General features: G+C 43.4%; 1 protein-coding gene and 1 long non-coding RNA gene across 22 annotated transcripts in view; one reads left to right on the plus strand and one right to left on the minus strand.

Annotated features, from left to right (window-relative positions):
- LOC125740020 (tripartite motif-containing protein 16-like) overlaps window positions 1–27,580 on the minus strand; it is a 411,298-nt gene that overhangs the window by 145,359 nt on the left and 238,359 nt on the right. For 7 of the 19 annotated variants that reach the window (XM_049010682.1, XM_049010678.1, XM_049010677.1 and 4 more), the window contains one exon: window positions 26,174–27,128. The exons of 4 other annotated variants lie outside the window; for them this stretch is intronic. In XM_049010682.1, coding sequence (XP_048866639.1) covers window positions 26,593–27,128 — 536 coding nt within the window. In that variant the 3' untranslated portion in view covers window positions 26,174–26,592. Of the gene's footprint in view, window positions 1–145; window positions 737–26,173; window positions 27,129–27,580 lie in introns of those variants that run through there. 8 more of the 19 variants (XM_049010690.1, XM_049010692.1, XM_049010681.1 and 5 more) reach the window with 5 other exon arrangements.
- The window catches only part of LOC125740033 (uncharacterized), a 303,704-nt gene that overhangs the window by 129,582 nt on the left and 146,542 nt on the right, over window positions 1–27,580 (plus strand). For 2 of the 3 annotated variants that reach the window (XR_007397421.1, XR_007397422.1), the window contains exon 2: window positions 356–447. This is a non-coding gene — a long non-coding RNA (uncharacterized LOC125740033). Of the gene's footprint in view, window positions 1–355; window positions 448–543; window positions 653–27,580 lie in introns of those variants that run through there. The other variant, XR_007397420.1, reaches the window with a different exon arrangement.

Below are 27,580 nucleotides of genomic sequence, written 5' to 3' on the forward strand. Positions count from 1 at the left end.
ATAGCAATTACACTAACATGTGTTAAGACAAAATTAATTTATTTAAAATTAACTTTTGGATAATAACAATAATTGATACTTTCACTGATCCCTTTGGGGAAATTCTTTTAGATAGAAAGGGGAAATTCTTTTAAATTAGCCTGACCTGTATCTCTGCCTTTCCTGTAGCAGCTGAAACTGTATCATGGCCTCTGTGTTCATCCATCACACACAGCAGACAGATACACTGCTGGTCGGTACGGCAGTAGATCTCCAGCGGTTTGTCATGGTGGGAACAGACCTTGTCCTTCAGATGGCCGGTGGCATCAATGAGCTTGTGCTGTTTTGCATGGTGGAGTTTGTTGTGAAGCTGCAGGTCAGTTTCACAGAAGGAGGCCAGACACACCAGGCAGGACTTGACAGCTTTGTGTTTTCTCCCAGTACAGACGTCACACTCCACATCTCCAGGTCCAGCATACTGGTCAGCAGGAGCAGCTGCTTGTAGTCCAGTCTTCTTCAGTTTCTCTACCACTTCAGCCAGCATGGTGTTTCTGCCCAGAACAGGTCTGGGTGTGAAGGTCTGTCTGCACTGGGGGCAGCTGTAAACTCCAGTATGATCCTCCTGATCCCAGCAGCTCTTAATGCAGCTCATACAGTAACTGTGTCCACAGGGAATAGCCACTGGATCCTTTAGTAGATCCAGACAGACTGCACAACTGAACTCGTTTACATCCACTGCAACTCTGGCTTCTGCCATTTTACCACGAACACTGATAGGATTCAGTTTCGTTTTCTCTCATAGTCGTCACAGTGGGAGGAACTTTCTGCTTCTCAGGCTACAGCAGATGTGGTTTTGGACAGAGGCCAGACTGAGAAGAGCAGACTGGGAAAATACTGGATCTGGAGTTTATGAACAAATAGTACATTATACAAACTGTACCCAAAGCAAACATTTATTTACCTTTTATGAGAATAACAGTTACTGACATTGTTTTTCTGTAAACAAACTATAATTCTACTCTTTGATTTTGTACAGTAGATAAAAATTAGGTATAAAGGTATAAGAGAGCAGATCTACTGAGAATGAATTTCTGTGTCGGTTTAGAATCATGTTTGGGATCATGTGGTTTCAGGTGAAACATGCAGGGATGTGCAATTATAGACAGACTGTGTCAGGATTAGACAGAACAAGCTTTGACAAGTGTTGTCAATGCACAGATTTGTTTTTTTACATTCTTCTATATATAATATTCATGAAAACAAAGGGTGTAGCACATATATGTCATTTCTTCCTTTTCTTTCTGTGTGTTTGTGCTGGGAGTGTATTTGTGTCAGGAAGGAGAGTGAGGTGACCAGGTTCAGAGTGATAATTTTTATCATCCAAAATAATTCCATGCTCTAATAATGAAAATTTACTCTAGATATTCATTGAACACTAGTCTCATATTTAAGCCAAAAGTTAATAGACCAGCTTCAGCCATCCCTACTAACAGAAAGATCATACATCAAAAAAGTATCCAACCTATGGGGCGCCGTTTGTAAAGGTAGCAAACATTTTTGTACTTGCCACTTTTTCAACATTTAGTGCAATTTTCTGACATCTAGCTAGAAGTCAATGGTGTTGTGGATCATCAGGTTTTTTTTCTGTGTAAATTATGTTCAAAATTGTTTATCATATGTAAATATAAATGCTTTGTCTATATATATATAAATATAAATGTTATATGACAAGCTATGCAGACTTCACACATACAGCAGGAGGGACAGGAAACAAGCCCAGAGCCAGAGGTTACACCCCGATACCCCACACCTCCCCACAATCACATACTGTTAGGATTTATTTAAAAGTTACATTTTAATGCTACAAAATTATGACTGACTATGAACTTCATATTCCAGAACTGTGCTGGAATCTATGCTGACTTTAAGAATGTTACCTTACAGGATTTACCTGTTTCTGTGCCCTGTACCTACAGTAAGGAGGTGGGATCTCTGTTCCTTCAAAGCAGACATACTCACTCGCATATGATTACAGTTCTAGTACTTAACAGATACTGTTACCGAAAGTGGTGAACAAGTGAGGCAAACATGACACTGCAAACATGCCGCTGTCAAGGTGCTGACTGGGCACTAGTGCAGCTAGGCTGGTATTTCTGGGCTCCACAGACATCACTGGTGGTTGGTGTCGTGGTCACCGGGATGAAAGACTCGTGCAGCAGGTGTTTGTCAGATAACAAACAGGGACTTATTGGGATCAGGATGGGAGGCTATGGAACAGGCAACACATAAGGTACCACATCAGTGATCGAACTGGGGAACACAGGACCAGGAAGCACTTAAATGCAGGACTAATGATGGAAGAGACTGGAGGCAGCTGGGAGTGTTTAACACGAGGGCTGGAACGAGACGTGAGACCAACAAGCAGCAAACATGGCCTGTTAGAGCCACGTCAGGGAGGAGGCGGGACATTTAATTACATTTTTATATAGTGCCTCACAAAGTCGTCCCAAGGCACTTTACATAGTTGTGTTGTGATACATAACAACATCATTAAAGAGAGTAATACACAAGGGGAAAAAGGAAAGAAAGATATTAAATAAAGAAAGCCAGATGACAACGGAGGAGAGGAACCAAAAAACCCCAAGTAAGGAGAAAAAAAGACCTCTGGGGGTCCATGGACAACTGGCTGCCCAACCCCCCCAGGCAGACTAATATTACTGAGAACAGAAAAGAGTGGAGCTGCTTGCTAAAGGCCGGGTGTAAGGTGTGATTAAAGACTGTCAATAAGCCTGTTCTCCACGCTGGCCTGTGTAGGGTGACACTGAAGGCTGCACCCAGGATGACACAGTTAGCAGGTCCCATTCGCAGTGTCACCCCTCCATGGGACTGAACCAGGACTCCAGCTCAGATGGTGCCCCCCCCCCAGGGCAGCACCTGGAAATGTGGGGAGGCAGAGAGCATAGATGGTCAGAACACGCATTGACACATAAATGGACAGGCATAGTGGATAAAAATGGCATTGCTTAATGTGACAGTATGCCCCCACCCCCCACCCGACGAAAAGCATGTGCTCCGGCAATGAAGTCCAAGGGGGTTAGACAACAGGGATGGAACCGGTCACTGGACTAGACAGGGGACGACAGAACAGATGGTGGACAGGACAAGGCCAGACAAGACTACTAGACAGACAGCAACACCAGACATAAGAGCAGTTACAGGACATCACTAAGGACATGGAGCGGATAAAGGAAAAGCTAGGAACCACAGGTACAGCAGTCCTGTCAGACCCCAAAACAGGACGGACAGGTGGAGGGTCAACAAGAACAGGGGCACAGGATGCAGAAGACAAGGAGAGATACAGGCGGGACAGAGCAACAAGACAAACACTGAGGCACAAAAAGGAATAACATGGGGCATCCAGGGAAGCCAGGCAAAGACTCTGGGCTGGGGACCCTCCTAGGCCCCTTTCCAGGTGAGGCTGAACTCCGCCGAATCACAGGACGAGAGGTCTGGAAGGGCCAGCAGGGCCGGAGGACGTGAGGGGTTGGGGGGCGATGAGAGAACCGCAGAGCAGTAGGGCAGCAAGGAGACAACAGGACAGCTTTCTTCGACTCCTGTTGATACTGGTGACCACCCCAGAAACTGGGACCAGAGTAACCAGAATCTGGGATGAAGGAGGGACCCACGCAGCAGGACCCAGGGCAAGTCCAGAGGGTTGCACTCCAGCAGGACATCCTCTGGATCCATCTTCTCTGGGCTGGTGGCAGCCTGCAGGCATGTCGGACATCAGGATGGAAAGCGGGCACCAGCAGGCTGTCAGGAAATGAGGGGGGCGCTGGCTGGACATCTGGGGAGATTGAGGTGGGTGCTGGCCAGGCATCAGGGGACAGTGAGGTGGACGCTGGCCAGACATTATGGAGCAGTGTGGCAGGTGACGGCTGGTTACCAGGGAACCGTGTCAGATTCTATGAGAATCCTAGAGGCAACCAAGGCCTCACCTGTGTTGGACACTGTGGGTGCAGCCTGAGCGGCCCTCTATGGGCCGGGAGCCTTAAGTGCGGATGTAAGAAATGCAACGGCTGGCTCTCCTGGGCCAGATGCTGTAGATGCAGTGTCTTTCAATCACGAGTGCGCTTCCCTAACCATTACGTCACCACCACTCAATACTATCTGTACTATTAATAGAGGCAGTAGGGTCTTGTCCAGCCAGCTGACAAAACGTTTCCACATTTAATTGGAACGAAGGACGGTAGGAACCATCTGTATTGTGTGCAGATTTCCAATAAAACCATGTTGAAGCAAAGCCCTACCTCTACTGTGGTCCAGCACTCTGACAACCATAGAACTAGGAGTGAAGCCTGTTCTTCTGTGTTGGAGAGCTTTGGGGAGCATGTTTTGGCGAACAGGGGGACCACAGTAAATCCCGGAGAAGCATCATGTTGTCAGACTTCAAGTGACAATGAGGAGGCAGGTCGCCCCACGGCGAGCGACGTGTAGTCGGCAGGCTCCTTTTCTCCAGAGCACCCCACCTTTGCGGGGTTCAGCACACTCACTCCATTCCAGAGGGCCCTGAGGATCTCTGCTATAGCTGTCACACCCTCCACCTGGGAGTCCGGGGAGAGGGCGGCTATGCCTTCTGTCAGAGATGGGCCATTCTCTCTGGGGAAAGATGTACTGCGGCCTGAACCAGCGACATTAGGTATGCTTGACACAAGTAGCAGTGATTGGCTGTAGGGACCTGGGCAGTCTACTGGGGCTTGTCGAGTTCCATCAGTCTTTTGGGTGCCAGGATGAACGACTCTGGGAGCAGGTGTTGTCAGACAATAAACTGGGATTTACTGGGATCAAGATGGGAGGCTAGGGAACGAGCAACATGGGGGGCACCACATCAATGGTGAACACAGGGCCAGGAAGCACTTATACAGGAATAACAAGGGAACAGACTGGAGCCAGCTGGGAGTGTTTAACATGAGGGATGGAACGAGACGCGAGACCAACGAGCAGCAGGCATGGCTTATTAGAGCCACGTCAGGGAGGTGGCAGGACATGACGTTTGGGGCTATGGTTAGGGTTAAGATTAGAGTTAGGCTTAGGTTTAGGGTAAAATGTTTGTGGCAGAGAGCGGTGAGTAGTACAAGGACACGACTTCACCACCTGGGGAATTTCACCACAGGAAAAATTACTCTAAATTAAGAGCACACAAGTTCATTTACTGAATGGAGCTGGACGTGTTTGTACTATTAACAGTTTGTTGAAAATATAAAACAAAGAAACAAGACAAGCGCTTTAGCATCAATAACCTAAAAAAATAAACCAGCAACCAGCCTTTGACCACCGGCTGACAAAATGCAAGCAAGAAACAGGTGTCCGGTGAGGTTGATCAAAAGGGGGAATGGAGTCCCCTAAACTAACACACACACACACACACACGCACACACACACACCTGTGCTCCACCACACTGATCCCCACACAAATATACTGCACACGGTGAAAGTGTGAACACCACCACCCCAGACCAATCAAATCTTAGTCAGACAGATCAATCGAGGCAGCCACTGGTATACAAACAAACGGAAAACAAAAAGAAAATACCCCAATCTGACCAAGAATCTGAGTGTTGAAATCTATGAAGAGGGCAAACAATGAGTAACAGAATACAGGCCGTCACTCTGTATCAGTCCCAAACAGAAAGAAAGGGCGGCCCAAAGTCTGTTAAGTCGCAAAACTAGGGAATGAAACAGATCCAAATGCAGGAAAAGGTGCGGCGATCCTTAGCGCGTTCCAAGGCTCCCAGCACATCGCCGATGTCCCACTGAGGATCAGGAGCTTCAAGCAGCAGTTGTTGGCTTGAAGGTGACAGCACTTGAACACTGCAAGCTTGGCACATCTCTTTGTATACAATGAGCTATCCTTATATTTTGAAAAATTTTAAAACTTATTTAAATCAGTAAAAGAAATTACTTCCAAAAAGGATAGAATCATGTATACTATCACACAATATACCCAATACCCCTTGGCACCATGTTAGCGTGAATGGAGTTTTCACTCCAGCCCTGAGGGATTCAGAGCAGACACGAAAGATTGTGAACCCATGTGTGATTTACAGTGAAAGGTGACTGAACACAACGCACAGCCTCTGTTATGACTCCACTGTTCACCATGGTTCAGCACCATCTATATTTCTATTATTTTACAAGGTATTTTACTTGTGGTTTTATCCATACAGAGGACATGAGGAACATGCAGTCTGCTAAGTCATGATGTTACCTTTTGTTAGGTGGCTACATTTACATGCCTTAACGCAATTAAGATGTTTTCATGTAAACAGATTCATCGGGGAGCTCATTTATAAAGGCTCTGTGTGACTGAAAAAGACGAGTAGCATTCATACATTCATTTATGGGAAGATTTTAGGACTTACAAAGAAAAACGGTTTGTGAAAAAGACGCACATTTTGTTAACGAGGTTGAAAGAGATGCTGTTTCAACAGAATCCTGTAGAGGGCACTGTGTATGCTAAATCGAAGGCTCCAGGAAGGTATTCGGCATTTATAATCATAAACAATAATTCAAATATTTGTGGCCACATGGCAATTGGCTCTGATATTAATAAGTTCTTTAAAATGAAATTGTTTGAATTCGTGTACTGAGTTGTATGCTGTTTGAATATTCAGATATTTTTATTAGATTTTTCACCTTAAAGCCCTCTGAAATTGGTCCTCTTTCATTAATACCGACTTACAAACAATGTATTTCCTGCCCAGGTTAAAGGCTTCTTCTCCACACTCCCTGTACGGGGGATAGTGCTCACAGCGGCACATGCTGTGCAGTTTATAATAAAGACATTTTGAAAATACAAAATAACGTATGAAAAAAATGAATAAGCTGTAACACATACATTTATTTGAAATACAAGTTTCCCAAATATCCCTGTAATGAAAATGGTGAAATTACCCAGGCTTAATGTGATATTTCATTTGTAACACATTTGTTCTTCAAACTTCTACATTTTAAATCTTTGGCCACAATATCTTCTTCTTCCTGCCAGGATCTTTCCTTTCCTTTGATCCTCGGTTGTTGGAATCTGCTCTGTTGCTTGGAAGTTCCCCGGGGAGTTAGTGTTGGGGGGTTCTGGTGGAATGTGACCATCGGCAGCCATGGGCTGGATAGCGCTGCGGTGCTCAGCCTGGCTCTGTGCCCTTCTAGTGGCTCTGTGCCCTTCTAGTGGCTCTGTGCCATTCTAGGGGCTCTGTGCCCTTTGTATGCACAAATATTTTGCACACATGACATTACCATGCATATAGTATTTCTTGTATATTACAAAATACAAAAACACTGATCAAAGTCTTTAGAAAAAACAATTATACACAATAAGTCAAATATGAATTATAAAATACAATTTTTCAATTAAAATACTTTTTTAAAATATATACCTCAGAAATTGCACATCCCTGATTATGCATTACTTTCATACTGGCTTGAAACTTTTGCTATCTATACTGTATCTTTACCCTCTTTTAAGACACGTTGTCAATGTTAGCTTTCATCCTCTGCAAGTATTAGAATGTAATATACAATGTGTAGTTAAAAAAACTGGCAATGCACCAATATGGCAGCGTTAGACAATTGCACAAGCGTAGCTGAGCTATTGTGACACACATAAAATGTATGATCACTTTATTATTGGGAGATTTTGTATTTTACCTGAATGACTTTATGCAGTATGTGTTACCTCAGAACTCGAACTTAATCCATTCAGAGCTCAGGTTTGAATCCTAAAAAGTTCGAGTTCTGACCGAATTTTCCCCATAAGAAATAATGGAAAACCAATTAATTGGTTCCCGGTCCCAAAAAATTACACGTAAATATGTTTTTTTTTTTGTAGCACTTAAACACAAAATGAACAGGATAAAACAAGAATAGTATATACTGTACTAAACACATCTAATCTCATTTATCAAAACAGTAAATTGTAAAGCAAGAAAATCAATATATCCAAACAATGTGTAAAGTTTTTTTAAAAAAACAACAATGTGTCCTGCCCCCGTCCGCTTCTTCCGTGAGCCACGCCCCCTCGTTAACCTCGTGTTATCAGCTGTTTCTGGTTCTTGTCATTAGTCCTCTGTATTGAGTCCGCGTTTCAGTTTCCCTAGTACGATCATTGTATTGTCCGTCTGCGGTTTGTCTGCTTTTCCTGTAATTAAATACCGTATTTCCAGTCTCTGCTCATGCTTCCCTGATTTAGTGCATGCCACAATGACACCTTTTTATAAACCCAGGCACAGCTCTACTACCTTGAGTCATACTGTACTAATGGTTTGTATTTAATGCAGGAACAAAAGCAAAACATTTTAAAAATGAGAAAAAAAATTGAGTGTACAATATGAACATTGGAAAAAATGCACGAATAACACTAATAGTAATATTTTTAAAAAGCACTATCAACAAAAATTCACAGCGAATGCGAGGCTGAGACTGAAGCGTTACGCTTTGTTTCCGCTGAGAGCCGTGCCGCGCGACTCATTTTCCCGCGTGTACAAGTTATCTTTTGGTTCGACTTCTGAGGTTCAGATCGAGTGCTAGGTAGTTTTTTCGAACTGGTTGGTTCGACTTTTAAGAAATTCGAGTTCTAATAAGTTCGAGTACCGAGGTACCAATGTATATATTATTTTTATTAAAGCTTTAAGTTTTCTTAATGTAACAGACATTAATTTTTAGACCCACTTCGCACGCAGCCTGGTGCCTCTCCTTCATTTTGTCGAGCGGAGCTGTAGTAGGCAGAAGCATTGGTTTCGCTGCTTCATCTTTTCTCCTGTTTTATAGGTTTGTGGGGCTTTTAGGCTTATTTTGCCGTATACAGATAACTTAAAACGTCCAATCAATCTTATGATTGATTGTGTAACGATAGCGAGCGCGTTTGGTTACTTATTAGACCACTGATGTAAACGGGCGGTTTGGCTATCAGTTAGCCAACCAAAATGGCGCCGCCCGTTAATGAAATATAATTTTATTGATGGCTTCAGATTTAGTTTGGTTGTGTTTATGTTAAGGGTGCAGGCGCCGCGTAGAAACGCTGTGTTTGGGGGTTATATGAGTATAAATGTGTTGAAAATATCTCAGACGTATGCAAGGTTTATTTGTTCAGCCACCAGCTCGTGCAATACAGTTTCAGTAGTAACGGAAGATGTTGGCCGTGTGCCAGTTTTCTTTATTTTAACTGCCATGGTGGATGGTGGAAACTACTTTGTAGTTTTGCAAACCCGTGACTGGTACCAAACATACGAAGTGTTAAAAGGAACAGTACGAACTGTACATGCAGACTTATTGTTACAGTACTGTTTTATTATTTATTTGTTATTTGACTTACAGTTTTAATCCTTGGCCTAAGTTGCCTGTGAAAATGACATTAAGATATTGTAAAGAAAATGCAAGAAAAGCTGTATGGGGGGAAAACAAAATGTATGTCTGCCATCCGTGAAATTAAAGATTCTGCTGAGCGGATCACCGGTTTCGCTGCGTCATCCTTTCTCCTATTTTTACAGGGATTCAATCTGATAATGGTCCGTGACTGGGACTTGTTACAGTTTTTTGGGGGCTCGTCCAGGATCAGCGCCGCCTGTGTTTGGAGGACGTCGTTGATCCAATGATCCATGAACCAGTACATTTGTTTCCAGAGCAAGGGACTTTCTCAAGGCCAAGGGCATCTGATGATTGATCACAATGGCAGACAGCAGAAAGAATCTGATCTGGATGGTGAAGAAGGGACTCTTCCGCCTCTCATTGGAGGAGGTCTTTCAAGTTGCAACCAGCATTCCGGGGACATCTGACGAAGACCCAGTTAAGTTAGACATTAATGATGAAGAAAGTTGTATTGAATACGTATGCACATAAACAGAAAGCTCACAATTATTAGATTTAGAGAATGAAGGAATGTCACAATTGTTGTTTGTAAACGAGATGATTACTGACATTATTGGTAAACATGGTAGAGATATACTCTCTGTTGAGATGGGAGGTCATGTTACTGTGCCAGATGCTAATGTTTTGTCTCCCCTGCCATGTAATGTGACTCATGCTAACGCTCTTCCTATAGACATGCACACAGAATCATCAACAGCAGAGTTAGCCTCCCAAAGTAAGGCTCTTGAGTTGCAGCTCACTAAGTTAATGTCAAGTTATGGCGAATTGTGTCAACAGCTTAACAAGGGTAGTGTTACAATTCATTCATGTACAAATGAAAACGATGACGCCCAGTCTAATATTGCTGTACATTCACCTGTCTGTACTGCTGACTAAGCTGCCACCAACACCACTAAAAGCATGATTGCCCTCAAGGACCTCCCCCTCCTGCAGAGGAAAGGATTAAAAATTCATGGTGGACAAATGGTGAATTTTTATGCATCTGAAACATGCTTCAGAAACATTAGCAGACTGATTGACGAGGGACTGAAAGAAAAGTATAAAGAGGATGAGATCAGTTGAGCAGTGTTTTGCATTATAAAACAGGATATGCTTGCTAGTAAAGATGACATGTCCATTACAGAGATAAAGAGCTTTTTACAGTCACATTTGAGAGAGAAAAGTAGCACTGAGCTCTTTCAAGAACTCATGAACGCTAAGCAGCATGATTATGAAACACCACAGCAGTTTCTGTATAGAATAATGGGACTCAAGCAAAAGGTGATATTCACATCCAGACAGACTCAGATATCAAATATGAAGCACGTACAGCACAGCATGTATTTCTGCATACAGTCTGTCAAGGCTTGAGTGAGAAGCATAACGGCTTCAGGCGGGAGTTGAGGCCACTCCTCTCCGACTCTATGGTCACTGATGAGACCCTTCTCTGGCAAGTCACTAAAATAACAAGTGAGGAGCATGAAAGAAAACTGTGTCTGGGACACAGCGCTCGCCCCAAAACTGACCCATGTGCGAAGTAGTGAAGTGAATACCAGTGAAGTAAGTAAAGGGATGTGTAACCCTGACAGCTGGTAAAGATGAGCTCATCCACCAATTGAGCATTCAAGTACAGGCCCTAACTCAGGTAGTCAGTTCTCTGCAGACAAAAGTAGCAGCACAGACAAAGCCATCGACATCTGATTTTCAACTGCAGTGTTCATGCCAGTATACCAACAAACCAGATAGGCGGTCATCTGAAGTGCGACCGTCAACCGCATCTGCCAGTGGACCTGTTTTTGGACTGGCTTCAGATCAAGAAAGAACCTGCCCCAGGCGATATGCAGAGAAGTGGGCTTCTAGAATGAAAGAAGCCTATAGAGTTACAGTCAGCAGTCCAGTTCTCGCGCCAAGGGGTACTATGACCGCCATGGGAAAGGTATTGTCCTTGAACCTGGTGACTGGGTTTTGGTGCGCAATCTGGGCAACAGGGGAGGCCCCGGTAAGCTAAGACCCTACTGGGAAAACAGTTTATGTGGTGGAGAGAATTGCTGAAGGTCCTATTTACATGGTGGCACCAGTAGCTGGTGGAAAATGTGTAAGAACCTTACACCGAAACCTGCTTCACCTTGCCCATAGATCCACAGCCCCAGAGACTTCCATCTGTACAGCAGAGAGGAGACACTCCTACTCTACCTGCGGAGCCCCAGCATCGAAAGAGGACGAGAAACAGTCAGCTACATAAACCTGCCTCAAACACAGGGTATTTGAGTAGTGACTCCTCGGATGATGATGAATCACGTTATTGGCTAAGGATACCTGAAAGACAAGAATTTGCAAGCACACAGCCTGTACTTAAGTCTCAGAGAAGGCCCAATTATGGGATGACCACCCATATAGTCCCAAACCGCCTGCTGAGATCCGAAAGGGAAAACAACATAAACTGAGCCTGACAGTGAGATGCAGGAAGAAGAAAGGTTGGTGTTCCCATCGACAGTCAGTATACAACCTCCTGATGACTCACATAGCCTTCCCCAGGTGTGGAGGTCCATTCATGAAAGGAGGCCTACCCAGAGGCTCACTTACGACTCATTGGCCCAACCTTCATACCAGCTCTGGACAGTATGCAACACAGTGGGAGCCCAGGGGCCCCTACCAAACTGGGCGATCCAGAAGTACCCCATGGCGTACTGCTCACCCGTGAACACAATGCCATATACCGCTCTTTGTCAAATTTTCCACTGCACTACTTCCATACCATACCATGCACTGCACAACTAGTTGGATGTTAAATCTACACACACTTACTTGAAAAGATTATGAGGTTATGAAAGGTTCTAAAGTTAGATTATGAAATGTCTGGAGCCATTTTATTTTTGTCAGGGAGTGTGATGCATGGTCACTTTATTATTGGGAGATTTAGATTTTTTTACCTGATTGACTTTATGCAGTCCTATATATGTATATTTTTTTATTAAAGGTTTAAGCTTCTTTAATGTAACAGACATTAATTCCATCATTCCACAAGGAGTCAGTGTGGCGCCCCCTTTTGGACCCACTTTGCACGCAGGCTGGTGCCTCTCCCTCATTCTACCCAGCAGAGCTGTAGTAGCCAGAAGCACCGGTTTCGCTGCGTCATCTTTTCTCCTGTTTTTACAGGTTTGTGGGGCTTGTTTTGCTGTATACAGTTAACGTATTGTCTAATTAAGGATGACCCTAGCAAGAACCTTACCCGGCAGGCACTGAGAGCGGTGTTATCCCTCAGTAGTTGGCGCAATCCAGGTGATCTCCCTTTCCAGATAAGGACTACAAGTCCCGTTTTCCAGTCAGTTGGGATAATGCATGACTCCCAAATGGAAACAAAGATTGCCTGCAATACCAGAAGGACCAGCCCAGCGGATCACAACTGCAGTGTCACCCGCCCTGACTGCAAGCCTCCGAGGAACAGCTTCAGATGTGCGTAATGCTTTGATTCCTCTGTAAGCAGGACGTGGGTCACTAGGCCACAGATGGAGTGTCACCTGCTCGTAGATTTGTCTAACAAACGCCTTTTTATCTGCCCTCACAGCTGTCCTCAGTTCCACTGAGAGTTGTCACCAAGTCGGGCACTGCGACTGCTCTCTATAATATTCAGGGTGCCCTGCGAGATGATACATCTCCTTCTTGGAACACTGGCAACACCGACACAACCCTCGGCAACCTTCAGGATCTTACCACAGAAGGTCTCCCACATCACATTAGAGTCAGCAATCGCACCCAAGTCTGCAAGTTCCTCACAGAAACTGTGTGCAAACTCATCAGAAACAGCCTGATCTTGGAGTCTGGCTAAGTCCAGCCTCATACTCCTAGTAGGTGATCCAGCCTACTGGACCTAAGCTGAATCTTCAGAGTAGCAACAACAAGTCTGTGATCAGAATTCACAAACTGGCCACTTCTGTAGACCCTGCAGTTCTGCAGGAGCCTCCAGCATCTGCCCACATGGACGTGATCGATCTCTTTCGCTGCATCACCAGTATTGGAGTACCAAGTCCACTGATGCGGCTCAGGATCCAGCCACCCGCAGCCCCAGAGGAGTGTCACCTCGTGGGCACCCTTCAACCACCGAGCGAATTTGCGAGTAAAATGTCTCCCTCAACGAGAGATCACTCACCGCGGTCGGAGCATACAGTGAAACAACAGACAAGACACCCTATGAGTGCCTTAGCCTAAGTCTCATAATACGCTCACGAGTATTGCTCACTGAATGCTATTAAAGGACAGAAAAATCGAGCAATTAGCAAACAACAGTGCTGTGCTCACGAACTTCTTAATCTTATCTTATCCTATGTTATATTCTGTCATATCCATCCATTTAACAAATGGATTTTTTATCCTATTGGGCTTATCCTATTGGGTCCATAGTCTATCCCGGAAGCTATGGGCATGAAGTAGGGAACAACCCAGGACGGGGGACCAGCCCATCGCAGAACACACTCACACACCATTCACTCACACATGCACTCCTATGGGCAATTTAGTAACTCCAATTAGCCTCAGCATGTCTTTGGATTGGTGGGGGGAAACCAGAGTACCCAGAAGAGACGACATGGGGAGAACATGCAAACTCCGCATACATGCAACCTAGGCGGAGACTGTCAGAGGTGTGAGACAACAGTGCTAACCTGCTAACCACTGCACCACCATGCCGCCCCGTTCTGTCATACAATCTTATCTTAACTTTATGTTAACTGATCCTATATATTTTTTTAAATATTCCCTCCACCAACCCCCCTCTAAGGAGGACTACTTTATTTATAATGAATCTAATCCTATGTTATACAATCTTATCCTAACCTTATGTTAACTGATCCTATATATATATTTTTTTTAAATATTCCCTCCACCACCCCCCCTCTAAGGAGGACTACTTTATTTATAATTAATCTAATCCTATGTTATACAATCTTATCCTAACCATCCTACCTTAGTCTTAACATATGTTATTGTGTCATGCAACCTTATCTTAACCTTATCATAACTTATCCTATCTTAGTCTTAACTGATTTGCTATCTTATGTTATACAATCTTATCGTAACCTTATGCTAACTATTTCTATTTTTTATATATATATTCCCTCCACCACCCCCCCTCTAAGGAGGACTGCTTTATTTATAATTCATCTAATCCTATGTTATACAATCTTAACCTTACCGTAACCTATCCTATCATAATCTTATTCTATGTTATCCTATCTTTCTTATCTTATGCTATACAATCCTATCTTATATCATATAATCTTATCTTAAATTTATGGTAATTTATTATGACTTTGTATAACATAAAATAGCATATAAACTATCTTAACTTGTCCTATCTTAATCTCATCCTATGTTCAGCAATTTTATCATAACCTGTCCTATCTTAATCTTATCCTATGTTATCTTATGCTATAGAACTACATCTTAACATATCCTAAGTACTTATCACAAATCTCGTCTAATTATGTGCTGAAACTATAGTGAAATGTAGCTATGTGCATTTGACTGATAGCCCATCTCCACAGCCAGCTCCTGAGCCTTGGGCATGGTACTTAGCTGGTCCAGTGCATTAATAGGAAAGATGAACTCATCTTCATCAATCCTACGCCTCTTGGTTGCATGAGTACCCTCATTATCCTCATTCTTCCCCTGTTTTGCTAAGTTAATTTCATTTAAATATCTGTTCCAAAATTCCTGACACCAGTAATAAGTGTGACGATCGCGCTGGAAGCGGGCGATCGTCGGGCAGGCGAGCGAACAGGAACAAGCAGGCAGTCAGGATCGGGACAAACAGGGGATTTATTAAGGAAAGCAGGACGAGAACCGGGTACTGACGCTCACAAACATCAATGACAGACAATGAAAACTGGGGAGACCAGGACTTAAATACACAAGACTGATTGAAAGCAAACGGACACAGCTGGGTACGATCCGGGAAACACACGTGGGTAAGCAGGGGGCATGGCACACAGGAGGAGCGGGCGAGCTGGGCGTGACAATAAGTAAAGCACTTGGCGTCATAGGTCATTTTAGAGTACTTGGTTACATAAAAGTTATACAACCAATTGAATTTTTCCAGGTGAGATGAGGCGGCTGCAGCCTGTGCTGGAGCCTGATGCAGAGGGGTCAGATGAACCATGCCTGGAGCTGGAAATGGATGTGGAGCTGGGCTTACAGGTGTGACTAAGTGTGGCGATAAAAGAGAAGAGCCCATAAAAAGAGATGGGGATGAAACAAAAGGGGAGGGGACTGAAGACGGAAATAAAAATGAAGAGGAGGAGAAGGTTGGTGAGCTGGGCTCAGGCTCTAACCCCTTCTGTTGGTCATACCTCCTTCTTCGCCCTGACCGGCCTCCCGCTGTATTTCTACGGCGGCCTGTGCCCTGCTGACCCTTGCTGGTTGCCACCGGGATGGCAGCAGATCCAGGGGAGACAGACTTGGTCAGGGAGCTGGCTGCCGGCGGCCCGGTGCGGCACTTCTTCCGACGGCCAGCATCACTGGAACTGGTTTGTCCTTTGGGATTATAAAGACAGGGGACAGCATATTTAATTAAAATGAATCCTTATGTCACTGTACAACAACACTACATCACAACCATCACAGATATCACACTTGGCAGCCAGTATTGCACACTGAGAAAAATTCTGCCGTCTTTTTTCGATACAGGAAACACACGCTTGGGAAACTTATGCGCTGGTCTTGACTTGGGCAGTCTGCGTTTCAGCAGGGGAACCTGACCTATAAAAACAAGCCAGTTTGTGCACAGTTTCCCTGATACACATAACAACAGCGAAAAACAACACTGGAAAGGTTCATGTGCATCAAATATAGCAGCCCACTCAATCCAAATGCTGGCATCAACAACTGACTATTAAGTCAAATCCTTTACATATCTTACACTTTCCATAAGTTACATTATTTACTCACTCTCAAGGTACCGAAACTAAGATTTCCGCTTTTCCTGATTACTACTGCGTTTCCCCGAAAATAAGTCCTAGCATGACTTTTTCAGGATGCTCGTAATATAAGCCCTACTCCAAAAATACGTCCTAGTTATTGTCCCATGGATTGTACGGTAACTAAAAGGGGTGCAATTATACTACGATAAGGCTACATGGACAAGAGGCGCTCATTTAAGGACAGAGCTATTGCTAAACATGACAGATTGGGGCCATTGGTTCTACAGGAAACTGAGTTGTGAGATATTCAGGACGGAATTTGGAGCTTGGAGATTTATGATGATGTTCCAGAAGAAGATGACATGACGACTTTATTTGAATAAACGTATACAGTACACAGTAGATTTTTGTTCATGAATTAATGCACCATTAAATTGGAACATGTTTTTCTACATGGAAAGACATGTTTTTGAATAAATGTGGATTTTTGTTCATGAATACCGGTAAATGTACTATAGTTTGTTATACTTGGGAAAATAAGACATCCCCTTAAAGTGATTGGGGCCACCCGACATCCTTTGTCAGCATTTAACTCCAGCAAGCACTTAGCCAGATGTCTGAAATGTGGCACAGAGAAACTAGATATATGCATGGATAGGATTAGAGTTTCATGAGTGCACGCCTTACACATATATCTAGTGAAATTTGGTGTGGACGTGCTGGACACATGCCTGATGAAGTGTGCAAAGTTTCATGAGTTCACGCCTTACACATATATCTAGTGAAATTTGGTGTGGACGTGCTGGACACATGCCTGATGAAGTGTGCAAAGTTTCATGAGTTCACACCTTACACGACATATTTGGTGGACTTTTGAATTTAATTTATTAATGTACAGAAATGGGAAAAAGGGTAAGCTTACTTCAGGGGATCTCACAGCTGAACCGTACAAGCTAGGGGTCTGAAACTTGGCACAGACAAGCTAGATGCATGGCCAAACAGCACTCTGAAGTCCCATGGATGTAGCCCTCATCATTGGCCTGCAAAGTACATTAATGTGCCTTGACCCTGAGTTCTGTAAGCTAGAGGGCTGAATTTGCTGTGCACATACTAGGGCCATAGCCAAGCATGCCTGCGAAGTTTGGAGTCGGCAACGTTAAGTGAATAGAGACACCCCACCTGTCATTTGACAGTATATAACTCCAAGTAGGAGTGATGCAGGAAGACGGTTCAAAGTGTTCCTGAAACTAGACAGTCTGCTTTTTAATCCCATCTAGATATGTCCATTAAAACTATGCCTTCTTCATGTCAAACCAGCACGTTTATTGGTGTGTGGGAGCAATGACCAAGGGGATGATCGACTGTAGGGCTGAAGAATACATCAAGGCCCCTCAACCTGATGTAGAAAGATGGTTCCCAGGCCAACTACTTGAGTCGCTCCACATCAGAAATCACGATGCTGTGCTTTGATGTTTGTGTTTGTGTACGTGTGTTTGAATAAAAGCGAGTTGAGTTTCATCAGTGTCTGATGGTACTTCTTCATCTTCCATAAGGGTAACTAGACAAGTGGCAGTGTCAAGCTGTTTGGTGACAAATTATTGTGAGGTGTAAATTATTAAAATCTCCCATTTGTCAGGTCATAGGTCCTGGTGGGGTAAAGCTAGATGTCTGAAATTTGCTGCAGACACAGTAGACAAATATCAGGTCATGAATGCAGAGCTCATGGATACCTTTTAGTGATGGCCTGGCCTACCTTAGGTCTCTAGAGGACAGGTAGGTACCTGAGAGCTGGGCCATACAAGGCAAAGGTCTGAAATTTGCTGAGGCCACAGTAGATACATGCCAGAATAAGCAGATAAGGAATTATGAGCGTATAGAAACCTATTAACTATTTCTGGAGATCATCATAGTCACCAATACAATCAATGGGCCCCAACATTCCTGAGGACAAATATAATCACCTGAGTGGTCCATCGAGGTGCAACGGGAGCCATTCAGGAGGAAAAATATCATTGGCTGATGTAAAGCGATTGGGGCATACCCACCTATCGTTTGTCAGGTCATGAGTCCAGGTGGGGTATAGCTAGATGTCTGAAATTAGCTGGAGAAACAATAGACAGATGTCAGAATAGGTGTGTAATGCCTCAGGAGTCCAGTCCTATCAATGGTGTGCTGAAATTACTATATTCACCAATGTAGTCAGTGGAGCCCTGCCATTCCGGAAGGCGATGTGTCTCGAGTTATTTTATATAACGTTTCCAAAATGACAATATTCAAATTCAAAGGGGCAACGAAAAGGTGAAAATAGTTAAATTTCTATCAAAAAAAAGACAAAAAGTTGGAATTGTAAGCCAGTTGTAATTGGTGGTAATAACATTGAAATCCATTTACAATTAAAGCTCATTAGCGCTTAAGACTTTAAAGGCGTCATTTCTCTTTTGGAATACCCCACAGCTAGTCAAATAAAATCGCTAAAATATCCCATGATTCAACAGGTTTCTTATGCAGATAGGCAGCAAACACAAGGAATTCATAATCAGCCTCGAATATATAAATGACCTGCTGTGGCGCCGCGCTTATTTCTACCTCGGAGGCGACATCTGGGCTGTGTTTGCGGTGGGGATCAATTCAAAGCTCCGTAGCTTTCCGGCGAGCTGTATCCTAACGTCTAACCATTCCAAAAGCAAAATATAAATCGAAACGTATTCCGTTTACTGAATCTAACACACTAAACAAAGTCGTAACACTTGCGCTAGCTAATGTAAGTTTCATTTATATACATCCCAAGAATGGATGTACTGTTATGGATTTTGAGCTGTCATCCCTCAAAATGACCTTACAAGTAGTGCGTGTTTACAGAACATGTTCAATATGTATATATATATGTGTGTGTGTTTGCATGTGTAATATCCATATAATCCTAAAAGTCAATCAGGTATCATCATTGCCTGTGCATTCGTTTTATTAAGTCTACATTTCTGCCTTTTGCTATTCATTGAAATGCTATGCCTTGGCTCGCAAAATAAGCACGTTTTGTTAGGGTCAGAAAAAGTATGGCATATTCAGCCATCAATATATGTTTTTATGAGAGGTCTGGGCCCCTGTTGGATAGGAAACCACAATTTAGCATACTTTCATAGCATATTTCCTACTTTTGAACAGCCTGATGTTTCACCCTATGGCCCCAAATTAGGGTTAGGGTTAGCAAACTGAGGCTAGGTTTAGGGTTAGAAAAAACATGGCATTTTCAGACGTCAGCATCTGTTTTTATGACAGTTCTGCTTCCCCGTAGGATGGGGTTAGGGTTAGGGTTAGGGTTAATGTGCTCCTAGTGAAGCATCCTCTTGCAGTTCATTGAATGCAGATGTCGTCTGGCCTTCTGTCCTTTCCCCTGTCTCATTTCGTCTCTACGATGTAGCGATACGAGACGAGACGCCCTAAAGGTGCTATATGAAAATGAATTAACATCGCTGCAATATTTATACGTCGTTCCAGAAAGAAGATCGATGATGTCTCATGTGGGAGGCAAAATGGCAGGCTAATGTAAAAGCCCTGCATGAGCTTAGATGCTTGGAGCCCCAACCTCCGATGGTCAGTGAATTGGACAAAAGCTTACAACTGGTGTCTAGCAGTGAGGAGGAGGAGGAGTGTTACGTCCCCTGGCTAGTCTAGGGGGTTGAAGGGACGAACATAAAGATAGATAGTGAAGGAGGAGCCAAGATGGTAAATCTAAAAGGTTTATTTAATGCAAGTGACAAGATTTGGGTTCAGACTGAGGTATAACTTCAGGGAGAGCCAAGGCCAACATAACAAACAAAACATCCCTAATGTAAAAATAAAATAAACCTACCTAACTCCAAAGAAAACAAAATACGCAACCTATAACCATAACCTACCTAACACATAAACAGGAGAAAACAGGATGTCAAAACAAAAGGCAGCTCTCCCCTACAAGCAGTCTGAACAAGCACATACAAGTCACAAAGGCATACAAGCCGGCACAGGTATGGCAACCAAAATGGCCTGAGGGCCCAGAAACACAGCAACCTAGGCCTTAAGTAGTGCTCTGCTAATTAACAATTAGCTGGACTCCGAGCAGCATCCAATCAGGACAGAGGAGGTGGAGCCTAGACAAAACAAAGTTAGTAGGGAGAAGAGACATCCTCCTGGGGGATGTAACAAGGAGGGAGGAGCCAACGATGCCAGTGATGTAAATGAAGCTCCTCAGCAAACGAGGGAACCGAATCGAGTCTGACGCCTGTGCCGGCAAAGCCACCGAATGCGCTTCAAGATCCGGGAAACCAGTGACTGCCAGAAGGCTGCTTGGTCCCAGAGTTTTTAGAAAAAGAATGAATAGATTTTGTTTTTCCCCCAAGGTTGTTTAAAAAGAGATGAGGCATTAACGCTGCTGAAAAAGAAAAGAGGAACACTTAAGGGAAAAAGTGGCTTGTGACAGTCCACTTCAAGGTCGTAATCAAAATCTTAAAATTTAATAAAGTTGTCTTCTACAGAGCCCAGGAGGGGAAAAAAAGAGAAACATTTGCGAGATCCTGCAAAACATTAATGACTGTGCCATGTCCGTTTGAAATACAAAACATTTATATCTTTATTTAGATTTATGTCTAATATTTATAATATTAATATTTATCGACTATTAAGTATGAACGTAAACGATCCAGAAGTCCACTTACGTGTGCTTTAAACATTAAACTATGAGGGACAATGTACACCATGTAACTGTCATATCGTGTTTTTGTACACACACATGCATTGGTACTATGTCTCCGCGATGCTTGAAAATCCATCGGCAAACATCTCTGTGTTGCAGAAACATCGCTACCGAACATTTGATTCCATATTCCCCCGATGTCTGCGCCATGTATTTCAACAGCTACGCGATGTTAATGTGATCACTACCTTTAGCCCACTGTTATTTACCTTGATTATGTTATTATACTGGGCAGGTCAGGCCGGGGGAGCAGGCGCTGATGTAGCGCATCGCCGCACCAACCACATGTCGAAACTGCTGGTGATCCTGGCCGGCGACCCCCCCCCCAGGCAGACACACGGTTCAGTCCCACTCTTATTACTGCATATAAAAGTAATTATAATTGGTCACTAGTAATTTTCAGTAACTTGCACAAGGCTGCTGACTAGTAACGTTACCCGCTGGCTGAATCCGAAATAGCTGTAGTACTACGATGCTGAATTGTTACAGGGACTGTGATAAATGCAAATGCAGACCCCTCTATTCTGGTTTCGTTAAAAATCAGACGTTTTAACTCAGATTTCATGCATTTGGCGGTGTGCTCTTTATACCAAGCCAAGTTTTCCTAAAAGCAGATTTTTTTATGTCAAAAATAGAGCAGCGCACTGAATTGTAATGCCTGTATCTTGAAACGTAGCGTGTTGTCAGACTCTCCGATGCACAGCTCTATGGTCCATACAGAGGAGATGAGGAACATGCAGTCTGCTAAGTCAGGAAGTTACCTTTTGTTAGGTGGCTACGTTTACGTGCCTTGACGCATTTAAGATATTTTCATGTAAACAGATTAATCGCGGAGCTCATTTATAAAGGCTTCGTGTGAATGAAAAAGACGAGAAGCATTCACACATACATTTATAGGAAGATTTTGGGATTTACAAAGAAAAACGTTTTATGAAAAAGACACAAATCTTGTGAACGAGGTTGAAAGAGATGCTGTTTCGACAGAATCCTGTAGAGGGCACTGTGTATGCTAAATCGAAGGCTCCAGGAATTTGTTCGACATTTATAATCATAAACAATAATTCAAATATTTGTGGGCACATGGCAATTGGCTCTAAGATTGAACAGTACTTTAAAATGTATTAGTTTAAATTTGCAAACTGAGTTGTATGCTGTTTGAATGTTCAAATATTATTATTAGATATTTCACTGTGTATTTTTCACCTTAAAGCCCTCTGAAATTGGTCCTCTTTCATTAAGACCGACTTACAAACAATGTATTTCCTGCCCAGGTTAAAGGCTTCTTCTCCACACTCCCTGTACGGGGGATAGTGCTCACAGCAGCACATACTGTGCATTTTACAATAAAGACATTTTGAAAATACAAAATAATGTATGAAAAAAATGATTAAGCTGTAATACATACATTTATTTCAAATACAAGTTTCACAAATATTCCTGTAATGAAAATGGTGAAATTACCCAGGCTTAATGTGATATTTCATTTGTAACACATTTGTTCTCCAAACTTCTACATTTTTAACCTTTGGCCACAAGATCTTCTTCTTCCTGCCAGAATCTTTCCTTTCCTGTGATCCTCGGTTGTTGGAATCTGCTCTGCTGCTTGGAAGTTCCCTGGGGAGTTAGTGTTGGGGGGTTCTGGTGGAATGTGACCATCGGCAGCCATGGGCTGGATAGCGCTGTGGTGCTCAGCCTGGCTCTGTGCCCTTTGCACAAACATTTTGCACACATGACGTTACCATGCACATAGTATTTCTCATGTTTTACAAAATACAAAAATACTGATCAAAGTCTTTAGAAAAAAACATTTTATTTCATAAACTAAGTCAAATATCCATCCATCCATTTTCCAAACCGCTTATCCTACTGGGTTCCAGATAAGGACTACGGAGCCTATACTGGAGGCAATGGGCACGAGGCAGGGAACAACCCAAGATGGGGGGCCAGCCCATCACAGGGCACACTCACACACCATTCACTCTCACATGCACACCTACGGGCAATTTAGTAACTCCAATTAGCCTCAGCATGTTTTTGGACTGTGGGGGGCAACCGGCGTACCCGGAGGAAACCCTACGACTACATGGGGAGAACATGCAAACTCCACACACATGTAACCCAGCTGGAGACTTGAACCTGGGTCCCAGAGGTGTGAGGCAACAGTGCTAACCACTGCACCACCATGCCGCCTCTGCTAAGTCAAATATGAATCATAAAATACAATTTTACAATTAAAATACTTTTTTTGAATATGTGCCTCAGAAATTGCACATCCCTGATTGTGCATTACTTTCATGCTGCCTTGATACTTTTCTTTTCTTTACTGTAGCCCTCTTTTAAGACACGTTATCAATGTTAACTTTCATCCTTTGCAAGTATTAGAATGTATTATACACTGTGCAGTTAAAAAAACTGAAAATGCACAAAGATGGCAGCGTGAGACGATTGCACAGATTTACCTGAGCTATGAACTGGGCCGGGTTGTGCAAGAGGCAGAGATTGTTGGTGGTAGATTTCTTAGGCATAAACCCAGACTGCTCCGGTCACTGACAGGCAAGCAAGTGATCACAGATCCTGTTAAGGATGACCCTAGCAAGGACCTTACCCGGCAGGCACTGAGAGCAGTGTTATCCCCCTGTAGTTGCCACAATGTAGGCGATCACCCTTCCCTTTCCAGATAAGGACTACAAGTCCCGTTTTCCAGTCAGTTTGGATGACGCATGACTCCCAAATGGAAGCAAAGATTGCCTGCAATACCAGGAGGACAGCCTTACCACCAGCCTGAGTGCCTGTCCTCTCCTCCCCTCCCCATGGAATGCTAATGGTAGCTGCTTTTTGGCAGCTGAGGTTGTACCATGAGTGCACATATGGGGGTGGTTCGGTGTTTTTTCTCCAGAAGTCTTTGCGTATGTTGGTGAACATCCTGCCTGGACGCCGGCCACTGTGATGGTATACATGAATAGGGTGAATGGAACGATATATGTGGACTTTCAGAGTGTGTATGTGAATGTGTGTGTGTGTGTGTATGGGTTTGTATTTACCGCATTTGTGAGGAACAAACATCCCAACAATGTGTCAGAACTGGTTACTTTTTAGCGTGTGGGAACTTTTTTCAGCTCTCCATAATATAATCTTCAATTTTACAAAAATCTATGAATGCAATCAATTTAGCCAAAAGTCTTATATGTTGTTTGGTTACTTATGGTTCAGGTTAGAGCTGGATAAAAGATACGGTTACCTTAGTTACGATTAGGGGTTTGCCCAGAGGAATGACAGTGACAGTCAGTCCTGTGACTGTGAAAGGACAGTTTACATGCGTGTCACACGTGTGTCACAGTAACTGGACACAACTGTGATAATTTGTATGCTTTTGGAGACAAAAATGTCTGTGTTTGTGTCACCAGAGGGATAAATGTCCCTGTTTGCATGTGTGTCACGGTCTGTAAGTACATCACATATGTGAGAGAAATGCTTGTGCATATTGGCTGTAAACCCTCATGCATTTCAGTCTCTGTAAGTGTTACGTTCCGGCTGCTGTCAGACGCAGCATAAACGGATTCAGACCCGGGATGGTTGGATTATCAGGGGTGATTTATTAACAAAGAGCACAAACAGGAGAGAACAGGACAGAAAAGGAGAATGAAACACTGATGCAGAGCCGAAGCCGGCGTGGTGGCTGCCACAGGATCGATTCCTCCCTGTTGGGGAAAGCGCCCGGCGTTTCCACCCCAACTTCACACTACACTATGAATTACGAGACAACACACTTTAAAGTTTTACTTGCGCAAGGGTACCCACACTCTCTGCAATGCGAGCTACAGCAGAATGTGTTACAGAGTGTGGTTCCCCTTGGCTCCTTTATTTATAGTCAGTGGGAGGCGCAAGAGTCACGCAAGATAGGGAGGTGAGGCCAAGAAGAGACAGTTCTGTTTTTGCTTAAGTGGGCAGCTGTTGAGCACATACTCAGGGTACGTGCAAGCTGAACGCTATTATTAATATAATCTAGAGTATGAGGTTAGAAGAAAACAAAATAATGTATATACATATTTACACTCATCGCTGATTATACGAAAATGATAACAAAATGATTAATAACAGTTTCTTCAACCTAACACTCCCCCCTTAGCCGGGGACCCACCTTATACACCCACCCCCAGGGGAACAAGTGCACCACGTCTAAATTAGACAGGGGGGAGAGAAACAAACACGCGGGCAGCAGAGGCAGCAGCACAGAATGTGGAGCTCGTCACTAGAGGGAGTCAGAATCCACCTTCCCATTGTGTTCAGGGGTATATCTGTATTACTGCAGTGCCACTGTGAGTGTATTGTAGGTCATATTGTGGCTGATGATCTTATTCCTAAACTGTGTGGAATAAAAAGGGAACTATATATATATATATATACACAGTACTGTGCAAAAGTCTTAGCCAGTCACATAAACTTTTAAAAATGATCTCCATGTTTATTTTAACCTATGATGTTATGTCTGTCAAACTGTGTTTGCCCTTAACCATTTCAAAATCTCTCCTAAAGTCATCCCAGTTTTGGCAGTATTTTCATTATACTCATGTTTAGGTTTAGGAACCATATTGGTGTTCATCTAGCCATCCAACAAGATATCAGTAACTTTTTGGAGAACATAGGAAATTTCTTTTAGTTTTTTTGTTTTACACATAATTTGCATATGTTCTAATATTAAATTTTGTTTTTCATACTGAGAAAATATACATTTACTACCCAGCTTTACACATTTCCTATGACTGCCTATGACTTTTGCACAGTACAGTATATATCTCAGGATTCCTAATGAAACAGGATTTATGTGTTTTTTCTGATAAATGGTAATCACCTACACTACTTCACTGATGGTCAGATGCTTTTCTGTTGTTGTACTAACGTGATTTATTAAGATTTTATGTTATTTATGTTTACTTGGTTAATATATGATTAATTTGATTGCATTATCTTTACTAAGTTACCTCAGGACCACTGTACTGTAGGTTTTGAGTTAATAAACTGTCTGCCGTCTGCCGCCCCCTGCTGGCCAAAGCGTCGCCGCTGCAATATCAGGCTGCTGCGCTCAGTGAGCAGAGAGCGCGGATTAAGTCTGTTACTCAGTTACGTTCTGGGCAGCGCGGAACCGGGACATTAATGGGATAGAATAGGAAGCCTTTATTGTCAGTGTACAGGTAGCAAATACAATATATACACAGAAATATAAAATATACATATAGAGGGGAAGGGAAAAGCTCCCCTTACTCATCAGGCTTAGATTTCATTACATTTTATTTTATTCAGAATCAGAATTCACTCTATTGGTACAACTGCATGTACTATGAATTAGTTTAGGCATTTTTGGTGCATTTACAGACAAAATGAACATAAGTCATTTTGTATGTTTGTTCAGCTTACAGAACCCAAATACTTATTTTATTAACATACGTCACACTTCAGACAGAGTAAAAAGGGTTATACTGGTTATAAAGCAGAGATTTTAGCTTTTTGCCACGGAGAAGCAGCGACATGTGACACTCTGATAAGGTAAAAATGATTCCTCCAGCACACAGTGAGCTATCCCAGCATGCACAGCCACACGGAGGAGTTTGGATAATAAACCAAAAACCCTGGATAGAGGGGTTCAGGGAATGAGGAGGTGAAGCTGTACAGGAGGGTCAGTCCATCAGAGGAGACTCTGTAGAAGGACAGAGTACCAGCTGCCCGGTCCAGATACACTCCTACTCTGCGGGAGCCTGAGGGCTTTATGGGTATGATAGTCTGTTTATTATTGTGCCAGACATAGTAACTGTCAGGAGAGCTGAACAGACTCCATGACTTTTCATTGAATCCAAGCTGACAGTCAGCACTGTCTCCTTTCCTCCTGATTCCTTTATAAGTCACTGCTATCCAGACTCCATCTCCACTCCACTCAGCCTCCCAGTAACAGCGACCAGTCAGACTCTCTCTGCACAGAACTTGGGGGTAGCAGTCAAATCTCTCTGGATGATCAAGATATGGCTGCTCTTCCCCCGCTGTCACCTTCCTGTTCCCCTCTGACAGAGACACTTCTCTGTTTGCTGTGTTGGGGTCCAGCGTCAGCTGGCAGGAGTCTGTAGGCAAGAGGAAGAGCGATTAATCCCATGACGAAGCCCAGCATCTCCATCATTATCACTGTCACACCTCACACACTCACTAACACAGAACTCGCTCCAATACACACATTTTATTCCCAATATACTCATATAGCCGCCCGAGTCTGCGGCGCTCCGGCTGCCCCCTTCGCTGTGAGACTCGCTGCGCTGAGACTCGCTGCGCTGAGACTCGCTGCGCTGAGACTCGCTGCGCTGAGACTCGCTGCGCTGAGACTCGCTGGGGCCGAACTGCACTTTAGCCTGCGCTCTATTATTCTGTACGATACATAAAATATAAAAAGTCAAATATGTGAAATACCTCAGGAATTGTTGGTCGCCTGCGCGACGCCAGCGGGAAGACGCGCCAAAATGATGCGCGTGTTAAACTAATAGGCTTAATTACAGGTAAATAAAATTACAAACAGCATTCA

Source organism: Brienomyrus brachyistius, chromosome 4 (assembly GCF_023856365.1).
Source record: "Brienomyrus brachyistius isolate T26 chromosome 4, BBRACH_0.4, whole genome shotgun sequence".
Classification (NCBI taxonomy): domain Eukaryota; kingdom Metazoa; phylum Chordata; class Actinopteri; order Osteoglossiformes; family Mormyridae; genus Brienomyrus; species Brienomyrus brachyistius.